A 24518-nucleotide genomic window follows, 5' to 3' on the forward strand; every position below is an offset into this window, starting at 1 on the left:
GCTTGGAAAGGTCTGGGGGCTCCCTGAACCCTCACAGGGGGCAGCTGGGCACAGGGTGTTTTATTGTATAATTAACCTTGACCCCTCTGGGTTCAAAGAGAGAGGTTAGTTGGAAATAAATCAATAGTCTGGTCTGGTCACTTCAAAGGCTTCAGAACCCGCTGGAAAATTCCATATTGTTTCAGTGTGTAAATTGAAATAGGGTGTGCGGTTCTTTTGGATAGGCAGGGAGGGTTAGGCTTAAAATTGAAATTAATTGTGTATCCACTTCCTTTAATCAAGCAATCATGAGGCTTTATTGTGTATCTTGTTGCAGGGGCGGGTGGGAAGGCCCCACGGAAAACACTTTGTGACCTTCGTGTGGCCACTGGGCAGGGCTCTGGGACAAAAGACATTTCTCCAAGCTTAGGAAGCACCTCTACTCCCCAGCAGAGAGCAGCCTTTTATGCGGACATGTCTGGAACTCTCCAAACCACCAAGCCATCACTGTCCTAACACATAGTATTTACTGAGTACTTACTATGGCCTCGGTGAAGGGGTTTTCCTGGGACTTTTCTCTTCTGATCCCCACAACAATCCAGTTGGGTTAAGTACCATTATTATCTGTGTTACAGAGGGGGCAGTGGAGCTTCAGAGGCGCTAGCTAGCCAGTCCAAAGCCACCGTGAGGTTTCCAGAGTCCGTTTCAGTGCTGTGGCTCAAGGAACGAACATTAGAGCCATGGAAAAGCAGCAGATCACTTGGTTTCCAGTCTCCTTGCCGAAGTCTTCCAGAGAAAGCAGCCCCAGCTGCATTCACCAGAGTCTCTCGGCCTTACATCCCAATCACCTTTACCCTCTCTCTCTCCTTTTCTCCACTGCACACCCCTCCCCCGCTTCCCTTCAGCTTTGCTTTCCTGCTCTCTGTCTTTCTTTCCACAGGCATGTGGCCGGCTCACAAAGAGGTAAGATACTATGCTTGTCCTGAGGAAACTCAAGCAGAGATGGCAGGCAGGCCCCTTGTGCTGATTTGATGCAGAAGGAAGTAGTTCTAGATGAGAGGGTTAAGCAAGGTGCAGAGGAAGGGCAGAAGCAGAAGTGGATTTAACCAGGGAGGATCAGGGAAGACTTTAGGAGGAGGCAGTTTGAAGGGATCTGGAAACAAGGGACCAGTGGAGTGGGATCATTTCAGGCTGAAGGACCATCTTTGCAGAAAGGCCTGGAGGCACCCTTATGCCTGGCACGAAATGGAGAAGCCAGAGGCCCAACTTGAAGGATTGGAGTACATGAAAGGAGCCAAGAAATTAGGCTCTGTTCTGAATAATAATAATAATAACAATAATGATAATAAAAGCAAGCTACCTGGGAGGCAGATGCTGTCCTTGTGCATGGTTTCTAGAGGAGGAAATGGTCCCAGAGGGTCACCCAGCTGGACAGCAGCTGAGTGGGGATTACAAACCCAAGCCTGTGTCTGAGCCACTGAATTACACTGCCTCTCGTGAGGGGGCCTTGAACGCCAGGCCAGAGGTGTTGTACTACCCTGGGAGCAACGGGAAGCCATGGCAGGCTTTTGATCTCACCTACATTTTAGGACATGCCCAACTTCCTCAACTCTCCTACTCTACAGTCTGACATCCCTGGGTCCTCCTCAATATTCAGGAAGAATATCTTCATCTCAGCCAGTTTAGAACATTACCCCACTACCGAGTTCCCCCAGTCCTCTCTCCTCAGCACCCAGATAGCAAGTCAGCAGACAGCATGGGCTTAGAACAAGGAAGCCCATATTCCAGCTCACTTCTCTGGGCCTCAGTTTCCATCTGTTAAGTGAAAGAATGATAGAGAATCCAGCCCTGACCACCGAAAGGCTTTGAGAAGACTCAGATGAGGCAATGGGGGGTATTCCACAAAATGCCACCAGAATTAGTAACAGAGGCCTCATCATTATCACTCAGGACTCCCCAGAGGCTCTTTCCTTTCCCTGAGGAAGGCCCTGGCTATTATTTGATGCTCTTGCTGGTTCCCTTTCCACCCAGAAGGCCACATCAAGGTTTCCTCAGACACATCAACTGTGCCAGTACTCTGACAATCTAGTAACCATTTATTCCCCTATTTCTTGAACATCTACTAAGTGCCCAGCGTCATGCCGCAGACGATAGCTTCCTGGCCTTCAGCCTCAGAGCCCTTTCCCACTTTATTATTCCTCTTCAAAGTCTTCCTTAATCCTGGACTCCTAGACGCTGCATTTTCTTCTGGTTCCACAGCTTGTTGCTGTTACCACCCAAGTGAGTATGTAGATAGTCTGCAGTAATTTTATTCACGCCGGGCAGTCAGTTCACTGAGGGCCTGGCCTGCCTCCCTTGTAGGAGTCTGAGCACATCTTAGCTGCGAGCCCCCATAGCTGTAATCCTCACCCATTCCACAGGGTGGCAGCAAAACCCTCTGGTCCCAGCCCTTCTCCCAGGAGACCCGCTTCCAAGCGGGGATCCAGCATCCAGAAGCTTCCTGGGCTGTACATAGGCCAGGCCAGGTGCAGAGGTCTGTCCCTTCAAGCTTACTTTCGTTTTTACCCCACTCTTCTTCCACTTGGGGTCACCTTGCCCTGCCCACCTCAATTTCTCTTCCTGTAACAGTGGGATCACTTGAACACAAACTGCACGCTTCCCCCTATTACAAACTCACTGAGTCCTTTCAGCTTAAAAAAAAAAAATTATTATTTTTAACTTTTTAATTATTTTTTAAAAGATTTATTTATTTATTTTATTTTATTTTTTTTTTTTAAAGATTTTATTTATTTATTCGACAGAGAGAGATCACAAGTAGGCAGAGAGGAAGGCAGAGAGAGAGGAGGAAGCAGGCTCCCTGCTGAGCAGAGAGCCCGATGCGGGACTCGATCCCAGGACCCTGAGATCATGACCTGAGCCGAAGGCAGCGGCTTAACCCACTGAGCCACCCAGGCGCCCTTATTTATTTATTTTAGAGAGAGAACGAGCCTGGGAGGGGCAGAGGGAGAGGGAGAGAATTTCTGGCAGACTCCCCGCTGAGTGCAGGGCCCCCACATGAGGCTTGATCTGAGGACCCTGAGATCATGACCTGAGCGGAAACCAAGAGTCAGACGCTCAAGGGACTGAGCCATTCAGGTGCTTCCATCTGCTGCTGCTTCTTTTTTTTTTTTTTTTAATGACAGATTATCAAAATGTAATTCATATACCATACAACTCACCCATTACAGTGGGCAACTTAGTAGTTCTTAGTATATTCACAAGGCTGTGCAGCCATCATCACAATCAAATTTAAAACATTCTCATCACTCCAAAAAGAAACCCTGTGTCCGTTAGCACTCATTCCCCATTTTCCCCTAACCCCAGCCCTAGGCAACCACTTGATTCTTCTTGGTCTTTATGGATTTGCCTATTCTGGGCATTTCCTCCAATGGAACCATACGATATGTGGTCTTCTGTGGCTGGCTTCTTTCACTTAATGTCACATTTTCTGGGTTCCCCCATTCTACTGCTAAATAATATGCTAGCATATGGCTATACCACATTTTGTTTATCCGTTCATCAGCTGGTGGACATTTATTTCTACTTTTTTATCACAGATCTTATAGCTATGAACATCGACGTATAAGTTTTTGTGTACACTATACACTGAGGAATGGAACTGCTGGGTCATCTAGTCACTATACGTCCAGCCTTTTGAGGAATGAGCACTGCTTTTCATAACGGCTGTACCATTTTACCCTCCCACGGGCAACGTATGAAGGTGTGGAGTTCGCCATATTCTCCACAGCACTTAACAGTATGTGACTTTTTTATTCTAGCTATGCCAGTGGGAACAGAGTGGTATCTCATTGGGGTTTTACCTTATTTTTTTTTAAGATTTTATTTATTTATTTGACAGACAGAGATAACAAGTAGGCAGAGAGGCAGGCAGAGAGAGAGAGGAGGAAGCAGGCTTCCCACTGAGCAGAGAGCCCGGGGCTTGATCCCAGGACCCTGAGATCATGACTGGAGCCGAAGGCAGAGGCCTAACCCACTGAGCCACCCAGGTGCCCTGGGGTTTTATTTCTTATTTATTTAATGTGCTATTGGCCATTTGCATCTCTTCTTTGCAGAAATGTGTATTCCTTTTTTTAATTTTTATTTTTTTTAAATATTAAGTAATCTCTGCACCCAATGTGGGGGTCAAACTAACGACCCCAAGATCAAGGATTGCATACTCTACCAACTAAGCCAGCCAGGTGCCCCACCTTTGCCCATTTTTAAATTGAGTTACTTGCCTTTTTATCATTGGGTTATTTTTATTGAGTTCTGAGTTCTTCATATATTCTAGATTCAAATCCCTTACCAGAGATATGACTTGCGAATATTTTCTCCCAACCTGTGCTTGCTTGTCTTGGTACTTTCTTGGTGGTGTCATTTGAAGCACCAAGTTTCTAGTTTTGATGATGTTCAAATGTATCTATTTTTCCTTTTCTTAACTGTACTCCTGGCATTATGTTAATTTTTGCCTAATCCAAGTTTACAAATGCATACGTCTATGTTTTCTTCTATGTGTTAGCTTTCACATTTAGGTTTTTGCTCACTTTTTTTAAGATTTTATTTATTTATTTGACCGAGAGAGCCAGAGAGAGCAAGCATGAGTGGGGGAGGGGCAGAGGGCGAGGGAGAAGCAGGTTTCCCACTAAACAAGGAGCCGGATGTGGCACTCCATCCCAGAACCCTCAGATCAAGACCTGAGCCGAAGGCAGACACTTAATGACTGAGCAACCCAAACACCCTGGGTTTTGCTCCATTTAAATTTTGTTTTTTTTTTTTTTTACATGGTGTGAGGAAGGGGTCCAAATGCATTCTTTTTTATGTGCATATCCACTTGTCCAATTGTTGAAAAGTCTCTTCTTCCCCATGAATGGTTTTGACACCCTTGCCAAAAATCAGTTTATATGTGAGGGTTTATTCCTCAGCTCTCAATTCTATCCCGTTGGTCTCTTTGTCTTTCCTTATGTTAGTACCCCACAGTATTCATTACTGTAGTAAACCTTTGTAGTAAGCTTTGAAATCAGGAAGTGAGCCTCCCAACTTTGTTCTTCTTTGTTCTTTGTATTTCTTTCTTTTTTTTTTTTTTTTTAAGATTTTATTTATTTATTTGACAGGCAGAGATCACAAGTAGGCAGAGAGGCAGGCAGAGAGAGAGAGGAGGGGAAGCAGGCTCCCTGCTGAGCAGAGAGCCCAATGCGGGACCTGATCCCAGGACCCTGAGATCATGACCTGAGCTGAAAGCAGAGGCTTTAACCCACTGAGCCACCCAGGTGCCCCTGTTCCTTGTATTTCCACACTATTTTTAGGTTAGCTTCTCAGTTTCTATAAAGAAGCCAGCTGAGTCAACAACCCTTTGAGGTAGGAGCATCTTATCCCGATTTTACAGATGAGAAAACTGAGGCCTAAAGAAGTCAAGTCAGCTCCTCATAGTCGCGTGATTAGGAAATGGCTGAGCCCATTGTTGAGACCTCATCTGTCAGATGCCACCTGGGCCAGACCCCCACCTCAGCTGCAGGGGTTGCCACGCTTCTCACTAAGAGACAGAGCTCAGCATTCTCAACAACAGTGCATAAGCTCTGGGCTACCTCCCGGGAGGCAAAAGGCTGTTTCTGGCCAGTGAGCCACCAGCTGGAGTTAGAAAAGGTCCCCCATAAGGTGGCACATGAGGAGAGCATGGCAGAGAAATCACTCCTTCTCCTGCGGCTCCAGTTCTCTCTACCCAAGCCGTAGCCCCAGTAACTGGGGGGCTTAGTCACGGGAGAGATGGCCCCAAACTTCCAGGCACAAAACTCCCCTGTTGTTTAACCCAAGTTGGTACCATACTAGCCAGGGATTGGCCAAAGAGTTTGTCCTTTGTAGCTTCCCGACAGCGTCCCCAGCATCCCAGTTAGATGTCCTGTTCCTGCTTGCCTGTCTCCAATAGTTCCTGAGTGGGTCGTGGGGATACAAATTGTGTTGTGGGAAGCCAGATCATAAGGCAAGGAAGTAAGTGCAGGGACCTGCACAGCACAGGACGTGATAGGCATTCAGGGGAGAAGGAGCCCTGGGCTGTGGACATTTTGGAGTGAGGGTCAGGGCCAGGCCCTGCAGTGTGGCAGTGGGCACATGGCACAGGGTGACTATCTGTGTCCTTGGGAGATCCAAGTCCAGGGTACATCCCTCTTGAACCCAAGGATCAAGGTCTTCCCCCTCTGGGCAACCTGGCTCCTGTGGGCCTTTTCTCCACCATTCCTCTCCTCTCCCCTTTCGTGCCCTGGGTGGCCCCAAGAGAGCCAGGGAAGCAACAGAGTTCTCAAATCAGACCCTATAAACCTCTTTGTGAGAGGGATGTGGGTCTAGATCTCCCCCTGTGTGACCTTGGCCTGAACCAGCTTTGGATGTTCCCACTCCTTCATTTACCATTTCCAATCCAGATCCCCCTTTCCCCCTCCTGAGCAAGACGACTCCCTGCCCCACCACCCTTTCTCTCCCTGTCCTTCCCTCTAGGCTCTGGAGCACAGTCCAGTTTTGAGGGTCTGAGTAGAAAGGGCTCCGGGCAGGGTGTAGCCATCCCAGGTCCCAGCCCTGGCCCTGCCTCTAACTTCTCTGTCCCCTTGAGCTACTCCTGCTCTGCATCTGTCTCATGAGAGAGACTGTGGTCCTTTCCAGTGCTGGCATTATGAACTCTACCAACCCAGGCTGGTGGAGCTCTTAGGCCCGAACCTGCCTCCTTGGCCCCTTTACTGCTTGTGGAGAGGGAGTAGGCCATGGTATTCACGGGGCCCCCCGTGGCCTCAGGACTGAACACCAGGATCCCTCTTCACTGACGGTAGGGATGTGACCCATAAATAGGGCTTGTGTAGGAGTCAGGAGCACCCCTGTCCTCCTGCAGCCCCAGCAGCAGCCCCTTCTAGCTGGGCCCTCTTGGGGATAGCTTCTTGCTCAGCCAGCAACCCCCCCACGGTGTCCACATGTTCTCCACCTGTCCCCTGAAGGGGTCCTGTGATAGTTTTAGAACTGGTTCATAATGTTGACTGTACTCCCATCGGATAGGGCTGGCCGCAGTGACTTCTAATGAATGGAGCAAGGCAGAAGTGACACCACGTGCAGTCCGCAGTTAGAAGTGATGACACAGCTTTGGCCTGGCTCTCTTTAGTCCCCTGTCATTGGACCCCAGCCACCATGCTTTGAGGACGCCCAGGCCACTTGGAGAGGCCACGTGGGGGTGTGGGGCCCACAGCCAGCACCAGCCACCTAACATGAGAGCCAGCAAGCCTTCAGATGAATCCAGCCACAGGCTTCAAGCCGCCTGATGCCCAGTAAAGCAGACAACTCTCCTGCTGAGCCCCACCCAGACTGCAAATGTCCAACCAAAACAGATGTTAGATCAAGCCACTAAGTTGTGAGGTGGACTGTGACCCAGCATTAGACCACTGGAGCTAGTTGCAAGCCCAGGCGGTGGCTGCTTTCTGCCCCAGGACTGTGTGTGTGTATAGGGACCCGTGTCTTCAGCCTGAGGCCATGGGACTATTTGAGATCAGGAGCCAGATTCCAGGCAGGCACGCCCCCCCTCACCCCTCACCTTCCACTCCCAGCTTTGATGCCTATTTCTGCTAATCTTCCTAATTGGAACCCTGCTTCCCTTTACCTTAGCTTGGAACAGGCCCTGCCTGAATTTGCATGTGATTTGTATGCAATTTGCATACATCTCGGGTCATACAGGGTGGTTTCTTAACATTTCCAGATGCCTCCCTGGGGAAGGTAGTAGCATCTTGGACTCTTGGAGGGAACAGAGACACTGGGGGTTCATCTCATCTACTCCCATCCCTGCAGGATCTGCTTGACCAGACGACAAACCCAGCACCTTCTCAGGCAGCCCTCGGATGGCTGGTGGTGTTGAAGAATTCCTGTGTTACAAAATTCTGCGTTAAGAAAGGTAAGGTATTATGTTGCTATTTGGGCTTGGTTCTTTTCTCTGGGAAAATCAGGGCAAGTCATCCACTTCCCCCAGAGACTCAGGACAGGTACCATGGCGGCCTCAGGCTTCTTTTTCTCAGTTCAATGTCCACACACCATCACTGACCTGCAGGCCTCTTCTACAAGTGCCAGGACAGGGACTTTTAAATGTTCTTTTAGGAGCAGAACCCTGTTTTCTCTCTCATGACCCTGAGGTCATGACCTGAGCCAAAATCAAAAGTTGGATGCTTAACTTACTGATCCCCCCAGGCACCCCCAGAACGCTGTTTTCAAATGAAATCTCACGAAGAGCCCAACATACAAGATACAAGTGGGGTTGTTCTTGTTGAGAATGAACAGGGAGAGTAGAATCTTCCTGCAGAGAGGCTCACCCCCAAACCCCTCGCCACAGCTGGAGAAGCCCAGCTTGCAAACCACTGTCCTGGTTTGCTCCTTGCAAAATGGACCTCTGGGTACAGAGCGCAGCCCTGTAGACCTGTGGAGATTCCCATTGGCCCTCCATTTGCACAGTAGAGGCAACACTGACATTCTAAGCAGTTGTATTGCACCATTGTCCTTTACAAGGCTTGAGGCCCACTGAGACCTCCAGATTTTTGTCAGCACAACCACCTTAAAGCCCAGTCTCTTTTGGCCTATCCTAAGCTTTGTCAGCTCCAGACACCTGACTTCAGGAGCCTGAACTGAGGAGCAGACAGGGAGGAATGGAGAGGCCTGGCCAGGAGTTATGGCTATATGGCCTGGAAAGAGTCACTACAGCCAGATCCTGCTCCTCAGTTGTAGCCTGGAGTCAAAAATAGTCCCTCTTGGGGGCACCTGGGTGGCTCAGTGGGTTAAGCCTCTGCCTTCCACTCAGGTCATGATCTCAGGGTCCTGGGATCGAGCCCTGTATCAGGCTCTCTGCTCAGCAGGGAGCCTGCTTCCCTCTCTCTCTCTCTGCCTACTTGTGATTTCTGTCAAATAATAAATAAATAAAATATTTTTTAAAAAATAGTCCCTCCTGGTAGACAATGCATGAGCAGTACCTGGCTCAGTATGGAGGGACTGGTCTCAGATTCCTCACTGCCAGCTAAGGAGGTACAGAGCTGCGGTCAGAATACAGACCCTGGCACTGGGTGGCCCGATCCGGACACAATCTCTGGTCCTGCCGTAACTGGCTATGTGAGAGTTTAGACATTTCCTTTATTTCTCTTATCCTTTCTCAGTTTCATCATCTGTAAAATATGGTGATGGTAACTAGACTGTCTACTTCCCAGAAAGGTTGTGGGGACCCAAGGACACTCCCTCCATGTGGAGGCCAGGGTGCATGGTGCCTGTAAGTGGTACACAGGGAGCGGCTGTTATTCTGGGCTCTGGCCTTGGGAGGGTCAGCCTGCCCCACTATGGGCCACCCTAATCCCAGCACTCCCACCCTTCCCCAGGACCTGACACAGCCATCAAAAAACTCAAGGTTCACTTTGGCAACAGGACTTTATTCAGTCAAAATGAGTCGAGTGTGACAAAAGTCAGGTCAAGTCAGGCCAGGCGGTTCCAACCCCAGACGACTCTTCCCATGGGAGAAGGGGTTTCCAGGATGCTGGGAGTGCCGAGAGGCCAATGCAGGGACAGAGGGGGTACTGTGTGGGAGTTTTGAGGGCCTTTGGCACAGGCCCAGCATTTGGGAGAAGGGGCAGACTGCCCTTTCCGAATCCACACGGACATGACGCCAGTCTTCTAGGAAAACACCACAAATTCTACCTTCTTCATCTAATTAACTAAACTTGGGGGAGGAGGGTTCCCTAGAGGGTTAGGGATCAGGGACTTTATGGTCTAATCTCAGACTTAAGGAATACACTTATTATTTTTTTCTCCTTTAAAAAAAAGTTTTCCTTCTATTTAAAAAAATGAGTTAACCAAAAATAGGTCTTTGTTTCCTTTTTTTTCCTTCCTACTTTAAGTATTTCAAAAAACACCACAACAGAAAAGAGAAACAAGAAGTCACAAGAACATAAATCTTTAAACACACCTTGTATAAAAATATCTTCCAGCCACATCTGCTGACAGTGGTCGTTCCACTGTCCAGGGGTTGGGTCAGGCCGGCTGTGTCCCATGGGCTAGGGGGCCAGGCCACGTCTGCCAGGGAGCCTCCCGACCCAACACCCACACACAGCGGTCACACACACAGAACATTCCAGAGGACAGCCTGCTCCAAGGGCTCTGGGGCCGGACGGGATAGGAGGCAGGCTTCAGGGCAACACCCCACCCTCGGAAGGCCCAGGCAGGGAGCCGGCTGTGGGGATCCCAGTCAAGGATCAGTTGGCCGAGAGGGTCGAAACCGGAGTGGGCAGAGGAGACAGGGCGGAGCGGTGGCAGCAGCCTGCTGGATGGTGTGTGGAGCGACAGACGTCAAGGAACACATTTCCTCTCATTTTTGGCTTTTTTTTTTTTTTTTTTCACATTTTCTTTGACTAATTCCATCTTTATTTCTGTAGGTCCTGAGAGGCCCACTGTTGGTGACTTAGCCTCTGGCCTCCTCTCTCGGGAAGGGGTAGAAGGTCTCGGGCAGGAAGAGGAGCCAGGAGGAGGGTCCAGTGATACAACACAGGCCCGGAGAGCTGGCGAGCCTTGAGGTAGATGTTTTCTTTCACACCTGGAAATGGGGAAGTGCTTTTTTTTTTCTTTTTTTTTTTTTTTTCTTTTTTCAATTCTGGATAATAATCTGGGGAAGGAGAGGGGGGTGCCCCTATAGGGGCTTGAGGTAGGAATGCATTTGGGGCTTTGTGGGGTGGGGGTGCTGAGGCCACAGCCCAGCTCCCTCAAGAACATTCATTCCGGCTGAGGTAGGTACTGAGAGCCAAATAGCAAAAATCCATCCTGAGAAAACAAGGTCGGTGGAGGGTGACAGTGCCAGGGGCCCTGCCACAGCAAGGACGTGTTTTTGGAGTCTAATTCATCTTTCTTTCTTTCTTTCTTTTTTTTAAAGGAAAACATTAGTTCAGTTCCATGTCATATGGATATGAGGCAGAGGTGAGCAGGGACATTAGTCCAAGGGAGAGGTTCCTGCAGGAACCCCTCCAGGTCCTGGGGGCGGGGGGGAATCCCTGCTGAGGCTACTTTTAGGTCTTGACCCCCTAAGGGTGTCAGGACAGAAATGCTGGGAAGCCCCATCCGAGTCCCACATGACAGGAGAAATCTTGCCTTTGACCTGAGAATGGGGGGTTGCCCCCTCCAGAGCCTGCCAGACACTGGCTACTGTCCCAAGCGAGCTGGCTGGGCAGCTGGTGCCATCGGAGGCCGGGTAGCCTGTCCTTCACCGAGGCGGCCATGGCATACATCCTGGGGTGGCAGGGAGGCTGCAGGGCCTGCGCTGGGGTCCTTGGCTTCTGACACCATCTCCTCCAGAAGGCTGAATCCCTCAAGTGGCAGCACAGAGAACTGGGTCTCCTCACACAGGGCAGGGTCCCCGGGATCCTGCTGGAGAAAGAGCCAGTCCGACCAGCATCAGCATGAGGGTCAGAGCCCAAAGCCCCCAGCCAGAGGGTCAGGCCCTGCCCCCAATCCCACTCGGGACTCTGGGCCACCCTGCCTGGTTCAGGCACTCAGAGAGCAGCACTGGCCCAAGCTCTGTACCTGGAGCTTAGTGAAGTCCAATGACCCTGGCTTATGAGCAAGGTGAAGGGAGGGCAGGACTGGGAGGTAGTCTGAACCTGGGATGGGCTCACTCACCATGGGTCTGGGGCCAGGTCTGGAGTCTGGCCGCCCTGCTGCCCCAGCTGGGGGGAACAGCTGTTCCAGTTCTTTCAAGTCCACACGCTTCTTATCTCGGCCCAGCTGGCCCTGCTCTCCCTGGCCCGCCCCATTCAGTGCCAGGATGCTAGGATCCCTTGGGCTCCGGGGGCCCTGAGGAGGGGAGAGCTGGTTTTCTACATCCTTACACAAGAGGACCCTAAGGGGTGAGCCAAGAATTAGGAGGAGGCTTTGGGGGGGAGCAAAAACAGAAGGCTGGACACAGTGAGCTCCAACTCTGCTTTCCCCTGCGCCAAGGCCTTCTCTGGGCTACCCCCACCCTCCTGCCTGGGACCCACCTGCCCCTTTGGCCGAACAGGAGGAAGAGGACACAGAAGATGATGCAGGTGACCCCGATGTGGATGCCGATGACAATGCCTGTGGTGGACGTCTGGTTACTGGGCTCCTCCTTCCGGCAGTCGCACGGTGGGCTCAGGGCTACGGGCAGGGGAAGGGAGGGAGCTGTGGCTCTCTGGCCCGAAGCCCCTGTGGACACCCAGCGTCTGGGGGCTCCTCCTTCCTCAGCTGTACCTGCCTCCATGTCTACATCCCCTTTGCCCTTGGGACCCCAGCCCAACCTTTTTTGGGGTCTCTTTACAAGTTACTGAGTACTAACTTTGTGCCCAATACTGGGAATAACACTTTTACACCATTGATGAAAGGACCATTTGATCCTTACCATGGCTTTATAAAGTCCCTGTTTTATAGAGGACAAAATTGGAGCTCAGAGAGGTTAAATAATTTGCCCACGGTCACACAGCTAGAATGTCATACCGTCGAATCTCAAACTCAGCTCTAGGCCCTTGTTCTCAAGGGCTCCATGTATGGTTACACTCTCCCACCTTCCCAGTATCCCTGTCCCCCTCCTGCCCCCGCTCCCTCCCAGAGCCTGGCCTCCCTTCCTGAGCACCACTTTTGAGTCCCACAACCCCTCCCCAACCTACCTGTCCTCTCAGAGGCTCCCCTCAAGGACACGAAGCGGACTGTGGCATTGCCCTCCCCGTGGTGGTTGTAGGCAAGCAACTTCACCTCATACACTGTAGTGGGGTCTGAGGGAAAGGCAGTGCTGTGCTGAGTGACCTCCCCAGGCCCCAGTGGCAGCTCTGGTGCAGCAGGGCAACAGAGGTGACCCCTGCACCCCACCTCCTGGCACCAGGCACTGCACTCCTGCCCGGTCCCCCAGCGCGGTCTGCGTCCGGCTCACCAAGCTGGCTGAGGTTGTAGGAGGAGGTGGTTGCAGGCAGCAGGATGGGGCCGGTGAAGGAGGCTCTGCTCGCTGGGCGGTAGAACAGCTTGAAGCCTCCCTCGTGCTGGGCCAGCCGGGGCCACGGCTCCCACAGCAGCTGCAGGGACGAGCTGCCCACGACCCGCACCGACAGCGGGGGAGGGGCAGGGGCTGAGGGCAGAGGAGGCTGAGATGTGAGGGGGTGGCCCCCCGGGACCCTGACCCCACGAGCCTAGCAGTTCCTCTCTGACCCAGGGCCTCTGCTTGCTCAAGGACACCTTTACGTGAAATGGAAAAGGACGCCCCTTCCTCAGGTAGCCCCAGACCCCACTCGGCCTCTGGGCCAGGCTTCCGCTGGTGGAGCGGGGTGAGCAAGCTTGCATGCACTGTTGCTGATTGTGCGGCACCCAGGCCTCACCTTCACCCAGGGTGCTGGTCAGCACAGGGGCAGAGGCGGAGCTGGCCCCCCTCGGCGTGTAGGCCTTGATGTAGAAGCTGTAGGCAGTGGAGGGCTCGAGGTCGCTCACCAGGTGCTGGAAAGTGCTCTTGCTGACTGCCTCCTGGTACTCCAGCTCCGGAGGGTCTGGGGAGGTGAAGGGGAGGGCAGAGTAAGCCACGTGAGGGAGTCCTACCAGCACTGGTGAGATGAGGGCATCCAAGGTACAGGGAGGACAAGGGAGGGAAGGGGTTGGGTCAGGACACTCAGGATTGAAAGGGATGATCAACAGGGACTAAAAAGAAGGGGCTACAGAGTTCCCACTCACCAGCAGCCTTCCTGATGTGCAGGACATAGCCAATAATCTCCTTGGTGTTGACCAGGGGTTCATTCCAGGACACGCGGACCTCAGTGGATGACACGGAGACCGCCTGTACATTGAGGGGGGGCCCAGGCAGCCCCTCAGCCCACAGCACGGTCAGCCTGGCACTGGCCTGGGAGGAGCCAGCACTGTTCTCGGCCACACACTGGTAGATGGCCTCGTCCTCAGGGCCAATTCCAGAAATTGTCAGAGTGCTGCAGGGGGAGGGAGAACCTTAGATCCCAGAGTATCCCTGAAGTCTGGCCAGAACACCCCATTTGAGAGATGGAGAAACTGAGCCCCTCCAGAAGGCAAAGAACTTGTCTGAGGTCCCTCTAAGTCAGGGGCAGACCTCAAACTCAAACCCAAGCCTCAGGATCCAACTTAGCTCTCTTTCCCCACAGAAGGGCAGAGCCTGCTCAGGTCATTCATCCAGGCCCCCTTCCCCACATCTTTCCCTCCATCTTTCCCTGTTCTCACCCCCCCACACACATGCCTGTTGTTGTTCTTGAGCCTGACGTGGCCTCCCGGCCCCAGCACCTGTCCGTTCTTCAACCATGTGACATGAGGGGGCGGCTCACCCTGGGCTTGGCAGGTGAACATGGCTGTGGTCCCAGCTGGCCTGGAGATGGACTGGGGGTGCTGGACAAACTCGGCTGGAGCTGGGGTGGGGGGGCAGAGAGAAGTAGGAGCAGCCATGAGGGGTAGGTGGACGGGGACAAGACAGCCGTGAGTGAGGGGATGGGGAGGGTAGAGGGACAGGGCGGGCTCGTGTTGCACAGGTGTCCAGTCAGATCCTTTGAGAACCCTCCAGGTGGGGCCCGCCCTCCATCCCCTGCCCAGGCTGCAGGAGATGACAAGACAAGCCCCACCTCAACTGGCCCCAGAGAGGCAGACCCAGGAGAAGACTCCATTTTAATGACTATTTAAAAGACTGACATTTATATCCGAAAGCAATCAAGCTGAGCTCCCTGTTCAGGAAATTGTTAAATAAATAAATGTGCTAATAGGTTTGGCTGCACCTCGAAGGCTGTAATGACGGGGAGATGGATGAGCCTCAGCACCAGCTCCCCTCGCCCCTACATGCAATATCCCCCCCTCCTCCAATCCCAGGCCTCCAGCTTCCATTAACACCCGAGAAATGAAATGCTCCATCACTTTCATTTGGACAGATTAACGGCACATGGAATGCTAAACAAACAGGCATTTAAGTTCCTAATTCCCCTATCTCCCACCCCTTCCCCAGCTCTCTGGGCGGCAACCACCCCAGAAAGCCCCTGAATTTGGGATCCCAGCCCAGTCCATGGGGACAGTTGAGCCCCAGCGCAGGAGGATGGACAGGAGGACGTGATCAGCTTCAGAGGCTGACGCCCGCCCCTCCCCCTTTGCCCCCTCCCTTTGCATTGGAGACCAGCCGTGTTCGGGGCAGGAGCTAGGGTGTGAGTGTGAGAATGACAAACACCTGAGAGTGTGCAGGCAGGTGTGAGCGTGCAGGTGCCACATGTTTGTGAAGGAAAACAGGGACACGTGTGAAGAACACAGGGGTGTAGGAAGCAGGAGATTATAAAATGGGAATGACTGGTGGGGGAAATGGCACGGGCACCCAGAGAGGCAAGCAGCGGCCGATAACCTAGACAAGACCTGCATTCCCCTTCTCAGCACACGCCTCCCTGGGCAAGAGGAGGGAGCTGCCTTTTGGCCTGGAGGCCTGGGGAGGGGCAGAGGTCAGGGTTGGGAGGTGTCCAGGGCCCTGAGCTTGGGCCAGGCTTGGTGATGAAGCCAGGAACGAATGGGGCAGGAGGAGAGGGCTGTGGGGCGGGGGAGCTCCGTACCTTGTACCACCAGGCGGCCCTGCGCTGTTCTCCTCACCCGGGTGCCCGGCCTGTTGGCTGCGCAGACATAGACGCCAGAGTGCTGGACCGTCACGTCGGAGATGATAAGATTTCCAGTGCCCAGCACCTGGATGCCCTCCACCCCAATGGGGCGGCCATCTGGGGGTTGGAGGAAGAATGTGGAAGAGGACAAGTGAGGAATAGTCCAGATTGTTTGGCATTCCACCTGTGTTCCAGGGAGCCTTGATCTTTCACTTTGCACCCTTCCTCCCAAGCATCAAGGCATTGTGGAAGAAGCTGGAGCAGCCCTGAAAACTTGCCTAGCAGCAGAGACCTGGGCTCTAATTCTGGCATTTTCAGAGATTCGCGGGCATCCTTCAAGTTCCTTCCCCTAATGGAATTAAGTGGTTTGGATTAGATGGGCGTTTCCCAGCCTGGTTTGTCTCTCTTGAAAATAGTTCCGTGCTCAAATTTTTCATTCCACTTGTGGACTGTCACACTGCCCTTTAATATAAAGGCTCTGAGAAGTCCCACAGCAAAGGGACCTGGTTAAATCTGTTTCCCAAAGTCGTTAGACGTTAGACCACCAAGCCATTCTTTCCTCCCTGTATGCTTTGGGAAATGTTGGACCAGATGGTCCTTGCAGTGCCTATGGGCTCCTCCTAATGGTGAGGCCACTCTTTCCAGCCTCTCCCAGGGACTGGGCCCTCCCCCCACCCAAGGATCAGATTAGCACAGTCAGAATGCAAGGAGACAGCTCCCCATTCAGGCGCTGAAGTGGTGAAATCTACTCCATTATCCTGCCTGCTGCCCCCTCCTTCCCCGATCACTCAGCTGCTACAATGTGGCACAGTCTCCTTGTGAATGCGACCCCACCCCATCCCCTCCAGACTCTCCTTCCCCTAGTGACCTTTCCGCTCAGACAATGTGGGCCCATCTGCACCCTTTCATTTCTCTCCTTCAGCTGCCTAGGGATTTAGGCTGGGGATTTAGGGGGCCAGGCTAGAGACTGGGGGGCCCGGAGACAGGGTGTGACAACTGGCTGAGATTTTGAGGGGTCTGGAGTAGCACTGCTGGGGAGTACAGCCACGGTAATGAGGGCAGGGCCACGCAGGAGGGAAAGGAACCTGGGGGAAGGAGAGCTGCCGAGGGTTTCTGGAGAGCCCGATGCCAGCAAGGCAGGACTGGCCCAACTGGATGAGGTAACCCAGGGAGCTAAGCCATCCACGCAGGGGGAGGGAGAATGTTGTGGGCAGGCCCACCTCCCCAGTCCTGCCAAGCAGAGGGAAGCTTACCCCTCCATAAGGCCCCAGAGAGCACAGACCCCCATGGAGAACAAACAGGATTCAAAGTCCCCCCCACAGCTGGGTGATGAGACTGGCCTCCTAGGGGGTGGGACAGGGGTGGGAGAGGCAGGGGCTGTAGGACAAGGCTCACCCAGGCGGCTCCAGGACACAATGGGGCGCGGGTTGCCCGTGGCGACACACTCAAGCACAGCGGTCTGGTGCACTGTCAGGGTGAGGTTCTCAGGCCCCACGAGAATCACTGGCTCCTTGTAGGCCCCAGAGCCCGAGCCTGGCAGGAAGAGGCCATGTTTTTTAACTTCAGCTGTGACCCTTCCCACCTCATCCTGCCCACAACCCAGAACATGTGGAGTGGGGAACAAGATCCAGCCCGGACACCAGGTCCTATGGGCCAGAGAGGGATGCTAGGGGTCCTGGGGCCTTGCACACCTCCATCCCACTGCTCCAGTCCCTGCAGGGCCCTCTAGCAATGGGAGAGCCCTGGGGTGAGCAGAAGAAGGGCTTCCCCAGGGAGAGCTGAGCCAGAGAGCGGGCTGCATTCCTCCTGAACCCACACCCCAGGGAGCACCGCGCTGTGAGTGGAGGTCTCCAGGGCTCAGCTGAACAGGGATTGATCTGAGAGTGAGAAGTCAGGGGGCTGGTGAGGGGCAGAACTAGTCAGAGCAAAAGACCCTCACCTGACACGGTGAGCCTGGCCCCGTGGCTGACCCGGACGCTGGCAATATTCGAGGCCACGCAGTGGAAGACACCGCTGTCCTCAGCCCGAAGTCCTGTGATCTGCAGGACCCCCTTGGGCAGCAATGTGTACCTGTTTTGAGGCGGGAGGCACAGCTGACCACCAGCACAACCATGGGTACCATCAGTCACAGGGACACTGACATCACAGACACTGCTCGGTCCCCAGGCGCTGTCTCAAAGTCACCGTCATCCTCACAGACACACAGTGGGACTCTCGCGCCAGCCTTGACAACAACCACGCACAGTCCTCATGGATCAATCGACCAGCCTTGAATCTGGGCCGTGCTGGCCACCCAGACACTTGATCTCAACATGGCTGCAGAAGCACCACCCTGGAGGCTGCCCGCCTGTCTTCCCTCCAGTTCTCCCACGAATACCTTACCTCTCGTTGTCCGTGTCAATGGGGACTCTGTTCTTCTCCCACGTGATCAGGGGTTTGGGAAGCCCATGGATTTGGCACTGGAAGCGGGCCACACCACCCTCCTCTCCCACGGTGGCCTGGGGATGCACGTGGAAATCCGACATGGCTGGTGAAAAGGAAGGACGTGTGTATGGAAGAGGCACACTGCTGAGGGGCCAGGGGCAGAGGGGTGGGGGGGGTCACAGTCCCATGTTCTGGAGCCTTGGACCTCACCGCCCCCGCACCTCGGGGAGGGGGGCTGGGAGTTTTCCTGGAGCTGGCAGACACGGGGCAAAGGTTTGGGGCAGGGAGGACACACCATCACTGACCCTGCCTCCCATCAGAAGAGGCATCTCCCCTGGTATATGGCTGGGACATGCTGAGAAAGGTCTGGACAAAGTGTCAGACAACAAGCCTCTAACAAGGAGATCTTGGGCTGGTGATCCACAAAGTCCCTGTTCCCAAGTCCTACTCCCACTGTTTCAGCTGCTTTCAGATGTATCTTTATGAACTCCCCCTAAGGCATCAAAGGCCTGGGTATTATGCTGCCTGGTTTACAGAATAGGAAATGGAGGTCCAGAGAGGGGAAGTGGTTAGTCCCACGGTGCCCAGCGGGGACACCAGTCATCAGACCCTGCTTACCAGCACCCAGCAGCCCCCCCCCTTTTTTTTGCCTTTCCTCAGCAGCCCCATCCCCAGCTCTGGATCCACAGCGTCAGGATGCACCCCAAGAGGGTGAGAGGGTGGTATATCCATCCAAGGTGACAGCCTCTCAGAATACTGTCAGACCTACAATCTGCATTTCAATGTGTCATAAATATTCAGGGACTCCCCTCCCCACCTTTTGGGGATCTGAACTGCTTGAACTCTGGTCTGAAGAGGCTGGGCCAGAGGGGCTATGGTGCACCCCCCCCACACCCCACTTTTAGGCTAGTTAAGTGTCCCTACCCACCCTCATTCCCACCCATCCCCTACCCACCCCCCACCCGGCAGCCCAGGGAAGGTGCCCCTCCCACGCGGGTTCCCAGCTTCAGCACTGGGGCTGCGATTTCATTAAAATCCACTTTGCTTCAAGTGCGGGAAGGCAGCTCACCATCTGTCCAGGCAGGCAGCCCCTCCCCTCCGGCACTCCATCAACTGGGACAGTTGTCCCCTCCCAGAAGGAGCCCTCCCCTGACAGCAGCAGCACTGAGGGCACTGGAGCCCATCCTGGTTCCTACCCTTGGCTCACTGGTGAGGGTGGGCACACCCCATCTCAGGTCCCCTCAATCCCCCCGCTTGTTCTGGACTCCAGGGCAGCCCCCAAAGGCTGAGCCTTTGTGCCCTTCTTCTCAGAGTCTCTCGGGACTGACTCTTCTGAGGCGCATTCTCCAACTCATTTGCATGTGGTTCATTAAATATAAACATGCATAAACCCCCGCCCGGCCTCCTCCTCCTCAGTCGTGGCCTCCTGGGAGTGCAGCTGATGGGTGTGAGCAGCTCCTTGTACACGTGTGCAGGGTTGTGTTTTCTGGGAGGACGTGGCTGCCCACATATCTGGTCAACGTGTCCAGGATATGCGTGGGGGTTTTGTAGATCTCAGCTCCCATGTCCCTTTATAAAGTGTGCTTGGGGGAGGGGGCCCTGTCGGAGCAGGAGGTGGGGGCAAGTACCCTGCTGGTGTCCCCATCAGACTTGGTGAGGGGGTCCCTGGAGAGCACTGTGAGGTCAGCTTGCCCTGTCTCGGGCCAGAGGCTGTGTTTGGTCAGTCCTGGGGCTTGCGACAGGGGGACTGAGGCCCTGCTGGGTGCCCTCTACCACTTCTAGGCCTCAGCCTCCAGGAGGGCAGGGCTGGACATGGGCCTCGAGCGTGGAGAGGGCACCCAGGCTCCTGACTTGGCTGCCTGTACGCCCAGGGCTCTGCCCATTCAGGAGCCAGGGAGCAGCCTGCCCCCTCCTCGCTCCAGCTGGAGAGAGGCTCCAAGTCCCCCAGGGATCTGGGGCGGGGCCTGATGGCTCTGCTGACTACAGATGCCGGCTTATTAAGGAACCGGCTCCTTTTGTGTTGCTAGCCCCAGCCTGGGCTCCCTGGGGGCGCCTGGAGTGAGAAGCCGGGGAGGAGAGGACTAGGGCTAGAGCTGCTGCTTCACAGGGTGCTGGGGATGGAGAAAAATCTGGCCTCCACCGTCTCACCCCTTCCTCCTCCCCCCAAAACCAAACAAGGACAACAGCACGGGCTGAGTATGTGGCGGAGGAAAACGCTCAAGCAGGAAGTGGTCACAGGTAAGAAGCCAACCCAGGACCCTTCACACAGTGGACAACAGGATTCCTAACGGTCCCCTGGATTCTGCTGAGCCCCCTCTGCCCAGGGCTCTCCCCATTTCCCTCCTACCAGCCGCCCCCCGTGCGGTCCCTCCCTATCAAGGCTACTAACTGCGGCTCTCCCTCCCCACCAACATGTCCTCAAAGGGCAGTTTTGCCTTTAAAAGTACCTGAGAAGCATGAATCTGAAAGCCAACCCCTTCGTTTTCTGGAGGGGTCACTGAGCGCAGGCCCTGTGCAGGGGTCCCTTAATTCTCCAGCAACTTTGTCACTTTGTCACTCTCCAAGGGCAGGCAACCCCAGGGTGGACTGCAGTTCAGACCAGCCTCTTCTCTTGGGTTGGGGGTTGGCACCATGTTGCAGGGGGAGGGAAGAGAAGGAGCCTCAGCAAGACGGTCTCTGGTCTCTCGGTCCCACCCCTGGCTACACAGATGTGGCCCGGGAGAGGTGGCTGCAGTAGGAGGGGGTGCTCTTCTTGATTTGAGGCTCCTTCTTGCTTCCCCTTCCTCACCCCCCTGCCCAGCCCTCCAGGCAGCCCTGTCTATTCCTTAGATGTCCAAGGGGGGTTGCCCTGAGACAGGGGTGGCAGCGGTCCACTCATCTGTAAACGAAGGGCCCTTCCAACCAGGACTCCCACTGCCTCCAGAAACAGGCTCTTGTCCACATCCACAATCCTGCATTCACCCCTCGTTCACAGGCAATTTTTTTTTTCTTTAGCAAGTGGGAGAAAGATTCTAGGGGCCACTTGGGTCTCCTCCCATCTCTCAGGGTGGGGCCAGTTTGGTTCCCAAGTCTGTCTGTTTAGCCATCAGAGAAATTCAAATCAAAACCACATTGTTACCACCTTCCACCAGTTAGAATGGCAAAACTCAACAAGGCAAGAAACAAGTGATGGAGAGGTTGTGGAGAAAGGGGAACCCTCTTCTTACACTGTCGGTGGGAATGCAAGTTGGTGCGGCCACTTTGGAAAAGTGTGGAGATTCCTTAAGAAATTAAAAATAGAGCGCCCCCCCCCCCCAAAAATATAGAGCTTCCCTATGACCCTGCGATTGCACTCCTGGGTATTTACCCCAAAGATACAGATGTAATGAAAAGAAAGTCCACATGTACCCCAATGTTCATAGCAGCAATGGCCATAATAGCTGAACTGTGGAAGGAGCGGAGATGCCCTTCAACAGATGAATGGATAAAGATGAAGTTCATAAGCACAACGGAATATTACTCAGCCATCAGAAAGGATGAATACCCAACTTTTACATCAACATGAATAGGACAGGAAGAGATTACGCTGAGTGAAATAAGTCAAGCAGAGAAAGTCAATTATCATATGATCTTACTTCTTTGTGGAACATAAGGAATAGCATGGAGGACATTAGAAGGGGAAAATAGAGGAGGAGAAATTGGAGTGGGAGATGAACTATGAAAGACTATGGACTCCAGGAAACAAACGGAGGGTTTTAGAAGGGAGTGGGGTGGGGGCTGGGTGAGCCCGGTGATGGGTATTAAGGAGGCACGGACTGCATGGAGCACTGGGTGTTACACACAAACAAAGAATCATGGAACACTACATCAAAAACTAACGACATACTGTATGGTGACTAACATAACCAAAAAACCCAACAAGTTTGTTTTTGCCCTGGCTGCTGCTAGCAGGCCACAGAGTCAGAGGGAAGATGTCCTTCGCCAGGTCTCTCTGGGCAGAGGATTTCTGGGCAACCATGGGCACAAGGGCCTGAGGACAGGACCTCTGAGCATGCTGAATCCTGAACCACTCATCCTGGAGACCACAGTGTGACTGGTAAGGGGATGCACAAGCCGCTGTTGTAGCGTTGTGTCCATGCCTGGTGTGCGTGAGGGTGCTGCTGTGACATGTGGCTGTTGATGCTTTTGGTTAGGCAGGGACTATTTTGGGTCCCTCATTTCAGGCCAGGTAATGGGAGGGGTCATGGGCATTGGCTGGAGCCCTTCCGGTGTGAGGGCTAGAGTGACAGGGAGGACAAAGGCCTGCTTGGGGGCCACCGTGGAGAAAATACCTCTGTCCCCCCACAGTGTGGGAAGGACTCTCCCAGTCCCACCCTGCCCCAACCATGGGTACAGCCAGGCGGTGGGGCAAGGGTGGGCAGCGAGAGCCCAATAGTCCATGGGGCTGGAAGGGAGCAGGAACAGGCAGGAAACAGCTCCTGGACACCCCCTATAAATCACCCAAGGGGAGGGGGTCTCCTGAGAGCCAGATCTAGACCAGCTCAGGGAGGGGAGGGAGGACTTGCCTCCTGGTCCAGGACCTCTGGTGAGGTCAGGTCTGGATCTGATTAGACAGGCTCCAGGGGGACGCTGGGGGGCAGGGAAGGGTCGAGGCAGAGTGCTAGGAAGGAAGCTGGCAGCAACCCCCAAGCCGGGCCTCCCACTCTTGGACTACAGCCACACTCCTATCCGATGTATGATGACAAAAGGATCAGCGGGCATGTTAGGATAGAGAGTGCAAAACACACCCTTTGCAGAAGCCAGTGGCACTGGGGGCCTGAGACACCAACTCCCACCCTGGTTCCCCACACCCAGCCAGCTATTCAAGAGGAACAACCACAATCTACAGGCGCCTCCAGAGGCCACCAAAGCCATCCCTTCCTCTTATCTGTTCCCACAGAGGATCAGGGACACCTGGATGCCTGGCCCTTCCTCAGACAGCTCAGGTGATCGTCCGGTTTTTCCTTACACCACAGACATGTCTGAGTCCCCTCTGCTTCTACCCACCAGCCCTCAATGTCCCCTCTAGAGTCACATTTTCCAATACAGCAGCCAGATATTAAGTGCTTGAAATGTGGCCAGTCCACACTGAGATGGGCTATAAGTGAAAAACACGCATTGGATTTCAAAGATTTAGTATAAAATAAAAAGACACTAAGCATAAAGGAAAGGCCAATCGAAACCGTAATGAGATACTACCTCACACCCATTAGGATAGCTACTGTCAAAGCAAAAACAGAAACAAAAAAAGAACAAAACCCCTGAAGATAACAAGTGTTGGCAAGGATATGGAGAAATCGGAACCCTTGTGTGCACTACTGGTGGGGAAGCAAAATGGCACAGCCATAATGGGAAACAGTGTATGGCGGGTCTTCAAAAAATAAATAGTTATCATGGGATCCAGCAATCGCACCTCCCTGTATAGACAAGGATATAAATAAAGAATTAAACACAGGGTCTCAAAGAGACAGTTGTAAAACACAGAAGTTTTATTCGTAACAGCTGAAAAGGTGGGGGCAACCCACGTGTCCATCAATGGACGAGAGAATCAACACCATGTGGTATGTACATACAAAGGAGTATTATTCTGCCTAAAAAGGAAGACATTCTGACACATGCTACCACGTGGATGAACTTGGAGGACATTATGCTAAGTGAAATAACCCAGACACAAAAGACACTGCATGATTCCACTTAGATGAGGCATTTAGAGTAGCACCCTCCTAGACACACAAAGCCAAGTGGTGGCTGCCAAGGCCTGGGGGAAGGGGGAAATGGGAGCAGTTGTTTCATGGAAATGGAGTTTTACTTTCGGAAGGTGAATTCTGGAGATGGATGGTAGCGATGGTTCACATAATAACATGAAGGTACTTAATGCCACTGAACTGCACCCTTAAAAAAGTGGTTACAACAGTAAATTTTAGGGGTGCCAGGGTGGCTCAGTCAGTTAGGTGTCTGACTCCTGATTTTGGCTCAGACTGATCTCAGGATGATGAGACTGAACCCTGAATTGGGCTATGCACTGGGTATGAAGCGTGCTTGAGACTCTCCTCCTCCCTCTGTCCCTCCCTGCCTCCACCCCCCTGCTCAAACAATGCACTCTCTAAAATTTTTTTTAAAAAATTTAAAAACCAGTAAATTTTATGTGTATTTTACCACAACTTGAAAATTGGAAAAATAATTGTAATTGATAGTATTAATTAATAATTTAAAATACTGGGGCTCGTTGGTGGCTCAGTCATTAAGCATCTGCCTTCGGCTCAGGTCATGATCCCAGGGTCCTGGGATCGACCCTCAGAGTGTCAGTCTGGGGCTTCTTGCTCAGCAGGGATCCTGCTTCTCCCTCTGCCTGCTGCTCCCCCTGCTTGTGCTTGTGTGTTCTTTCTCTGTCAAATACATGAAATCTTTATTTGTAAAGATTTTACTTATTTGTCAGAGAGAGAGAGA

The 24518-nt window shown here is 53.1% G+C and overlaps 1 protein-coding gene and 1 long non-coding RNA gene across 6 annotated transcripts in view; one reads left to right on the forward strand and one right to left on the reverse strand.

The window, feature by feature from the left end:
* The first annotated feature begins 3579 nt into the window (after positions 1-3579).
* Positions 3580-12450, forward strand: LOC131835939 (uncharacterized). Of its 2 annotated transcripts, XR_009355423.1 has the most exons (5): positions 3580-3775; positions 7828-7930; positions 10440-10577; positions 10931-10974; positions 12053-12450. It is a non-coding gene; the product is annotated as an uncharacterized LOC131835939 (long non-coding RNA). The 2 variants fall into 2 exon arrangements; XR_009355422.1 differs by having other exon boundaries at positions 10440-12450.
* IGDCC3 (immunoglobulin superfamily DCC subclass member 3) overlaps positions 10572-24518 on the reverse strand; it is a 39636-nt gene continuing 25689 nt past the window's right edge. For 2 of the 4 annotated variants that reach the window (XM_059180819.1, XM_059180823.1), the window contains exons 2-13: positions 18012-18156; positions 17569-17699; positions 17025-17162; positions 15588-15746; positions 14252-14417; positions 13723-13970; positions 13377-13541; positions 12938-13129; positions 12678-12782; positions 12033-12171; positions 11674-11893; positions 10572-11421 (exon numbers count right to left, since the gene is read on the reverse strand). In XM_059180819.1, coding sequence (XP_059036802.1) covers positions 11197-11421; positions 11674-11893; positions 12033-12171; positions 12678-12782; positions 12938-13129; positions 13377-13541; positions 13723-13970; positions 14252-14417; positions 15588-15746; positions 17025-17162; positions 17569-17699; positions 18012-18156 — 2033 coding nt within the window. In that variant the 3' untranslated portion in view covers positions 10572-11196. The remainder of the gene's footprint in view (positions 11422-11673; positions 11894-12032; positions 12172-12677; positions 12783-12937; positions 13130-13376; positions 13542-13722; positions 13971-14251; positions 14418-15587; positions 15747-17024; positions 17163-17568; positions 17700-18011; positions 18157-24518) is intronic. The other 2 variants (XM_059180820.1, XM_059180822.1) reach the window with 2 other exon arrangements.

Source organism: Mustela lutreola, chromosome 7 (genome assembly GCF_030435805.1).
Source record: "Mustela lutreola isolate mMusLut2 chromosome 7, mMusLut2.pri, whole genome shotgun sequence".
Taxonomy (NCBI): domain Eukaryota; kingdom Metazoa; phylum Chordata; class Mammalia; order Carnivora; family Mustelidae; genus Mustela; species Mustela lutreola.